At 28.8% G+C, this 2,500-nt stretch overlaps 1 protein-coding gene across 1 annotated transcript in view; it reads right to left on the bottom strand.

Moving 5' to 3' along the window:
- The window catches only part of LOC124956134 (maspardin-like), a 2,471-nt gene extending 1,532 nt beyond the window's left edge, over positions 1-939 (bottom strand). The window contains exons 1-2 of the mRNA XM_047511563.1: positions 782-939; positions 243-377 (exon numbers count right to left, since the gene is read on the bottom strand). Of these exons, the coding sequence (XP_047367519.1) occupies positions 243-377; positions 782-880 (234 nt within the window). The 5' untranslated portion in view covers positions 881-939. The remainder of the gene's footprint in view (positions 1-242; positions 378-781) is intronic.
- Between the last annotated feature and the right edge of the window lie 1,561 nt (positions 940-2,500).

The raw sequence follows: 2,500 nt of genomic DNA, 5'->3' as shown, positions 1-2,500 counted from the left end.
AAATAACGTAGGAGTATTAATTACTCCATTACATGGCGATGCATTTTAATAGCATTCGTATTTTTTTTTTTTTAATTCATTATCGACGGTCGATAAGATAGTACTCGGATGATAAAAATTGAATTAATTTTACGGAATGAATAATTTTTATTTACAATTTTTTCTCTTCTTCTTCTTCTTCTTCTTTTCTTTTCTTTTTTTTTCTTTTCTTTTTTAATATCATTTCGTATAATTATACTCACCGATATTACTCTGTAACCTTTAGCAGCTAAGCCTAATATTTGTTTATAAAAGACATCGGCAGTGCCACTAACAGGAGGAAGACAAATGAGTGGACATTTGACGGTCTTAGGACTGGAATCGTAAATTTTCCAACCCTAGAAAAAATAGTACATACATACACACACACACACATATATATATATATATATAATGATAAGAGAGAAAGAAAAACACAATTTTATATCATACTCGACATTCCAATCGAACGAATGATTTATCCGAGCATTATAACCGATTAATAATCATATTCTTCGACAAATTAAACGATTTTTTTTCTTTTTTTTTTTTTTTTTTCAACAAAATAACAAAAACAAACAAATAAAAAAAATAACAATAATTAAACGATGTTATTCATTAAACAGATTTTATAGGTATAAATAAATTTAATTTATATATTAAAATATTATTAATATATTGTTTAAACTAGGGTGCGGGGGGGGGGAGGGGGGAAAGGAAAGAAAATAATAAAAAAAAAAAAAAAGAAAAAAGAAAATTTTACCTTTGTACCATCGATGTCAACGACGATTTTTCTCAGAGGAACAGAACTTCGAAAGCTTTGATATTCTTGAGAACGGGACAGTTCACTACACGAAGACATGTTTTCTCTTCACCCTCTTTTACCTTTACCCTTACTCTCTATCCCCCCTATCCCCCTAACCCCTTAACACCACTCTTACCTTCTTCAATTTTATCACTTGTAAACGTTTATCGACAGAGACACAGTGTATACGTATAAGCTTTATTTATCAATATTCAAAAGAGATTGATACGGTATAAACTATATAACGAAAAGAAAGACGGATAGTCGGAAAAAAAAATGGATAAACAGATAGAAAGAGAACGAGTGAGTGAGAGCGAGCGTGAGAGAGAGAGAGAGAGAGAGAGAGAGAGAGAGAGAGAGAGAAATAAACGAAGGTCGTTAATATATAATACGTTCGAGCAAACAATGAAAATAAAAAGAAAAAGAAAAAGAAAAAAAAAAGCAAAACAAAAACACACACACACACACACACTTTCCGAAGGCGATCGGATCAATAAAAGGGAAATTTATTTGATGAGAATAAAATCAAACTTATTTCTTTTAACTAATTATCTTATCGAGTAATTAATTTTAAAGAGATTTTTACGATATGCATGCTTTACAGATACATGTATATATATATATGTATATATATACATTATATGTATATACACAGACGCACACACACACAAACACGTGTGTACATATATATATATATATATATATATATATATATATATATCTGTATATATGTATATACTTGATTAAGAAAATAGGTAGAGAGAAATGAAAATAAGACGAAAGAAAATGACGATATTGACACGACGACAGTTAATACTGTACTCTTTCTATTCGTTTCTCTAAGATTGTCGTAACCTCAACGTTATCCCCTCTACTTCTCGCGCATGCGCGGTAAGCGTACTCGTTGATTCGCTCATAGACGCCACGGCGACTTGGCGGACGTCAGTCTCTCCGAGCTCCTTGGCCGATTAAGAAGGTCTCTTCTTACGTTTGGTGATTATACGTTTATCTTCGGAGAGAAAACATTTTTATTTTTTCGTTTTTACAAATTTATTTCTTACAGCTCATTCAACGATAATATACGTATATTTTTTCTAGCTAGTTCAATGGCTCGTCGTAGATATTGATAAATATTTTTCATTAAAATAGTTTCTTTTTATTTTAATACACTTTAGGTATTATTTAATGGGTTATGTAATTTCGTTTTGTTTAATTATATGATGGATTTTATAATCATATTGTCGACTCTTTGAATTACATTCTTTTCCTTTTATTTCTTAATTTTCATTCGGATAAATTGTTTAATAATATTTATACGATTATCGACATATTGAATATGTTATATGTATGTCGGTATGTTAGAATCGTCGGTAAAGTGGTTTTTATCAAATCTAATTATGTAATTTTTGTACACTTTTTAAGATCTACGATGGATAAAAAAGACGATACACTTGTAGCTTATTTTATTTTTATTTCAATGCTCATAAACTTTACGAAATCTTTGGATACGATCTTTTTTTTCTTTAGAGATAAATGTATAAAATTTTGCATTATTCTCCTTTTTCTTTTTTTTTATTTTTATTATTTTTTTTTTTTTTTTTAAGAAGAACGATAATACATCACTACGATGTTATTAGGATGTTTTGTGTTTTATTTGATATTATTAATAATTAGGAT

This window comes from Vespa velutina, chromosome 20 (genome assembly GCF_912470025.1).
Source record: "Vespa velutina chromosome 20, iVesVel2.1, whole genome shotgun sequence".
Taxonomy (NCBI): domain Eukaryota; kingdom Metazoa; phylum Arthropoda; class Insecta; order Hymenoptera; family Vespidae; genus Vespa; species Vespa velutina.
This window is presented reverse-complemented; position numbering and strand designations above follow the sequence as displayed.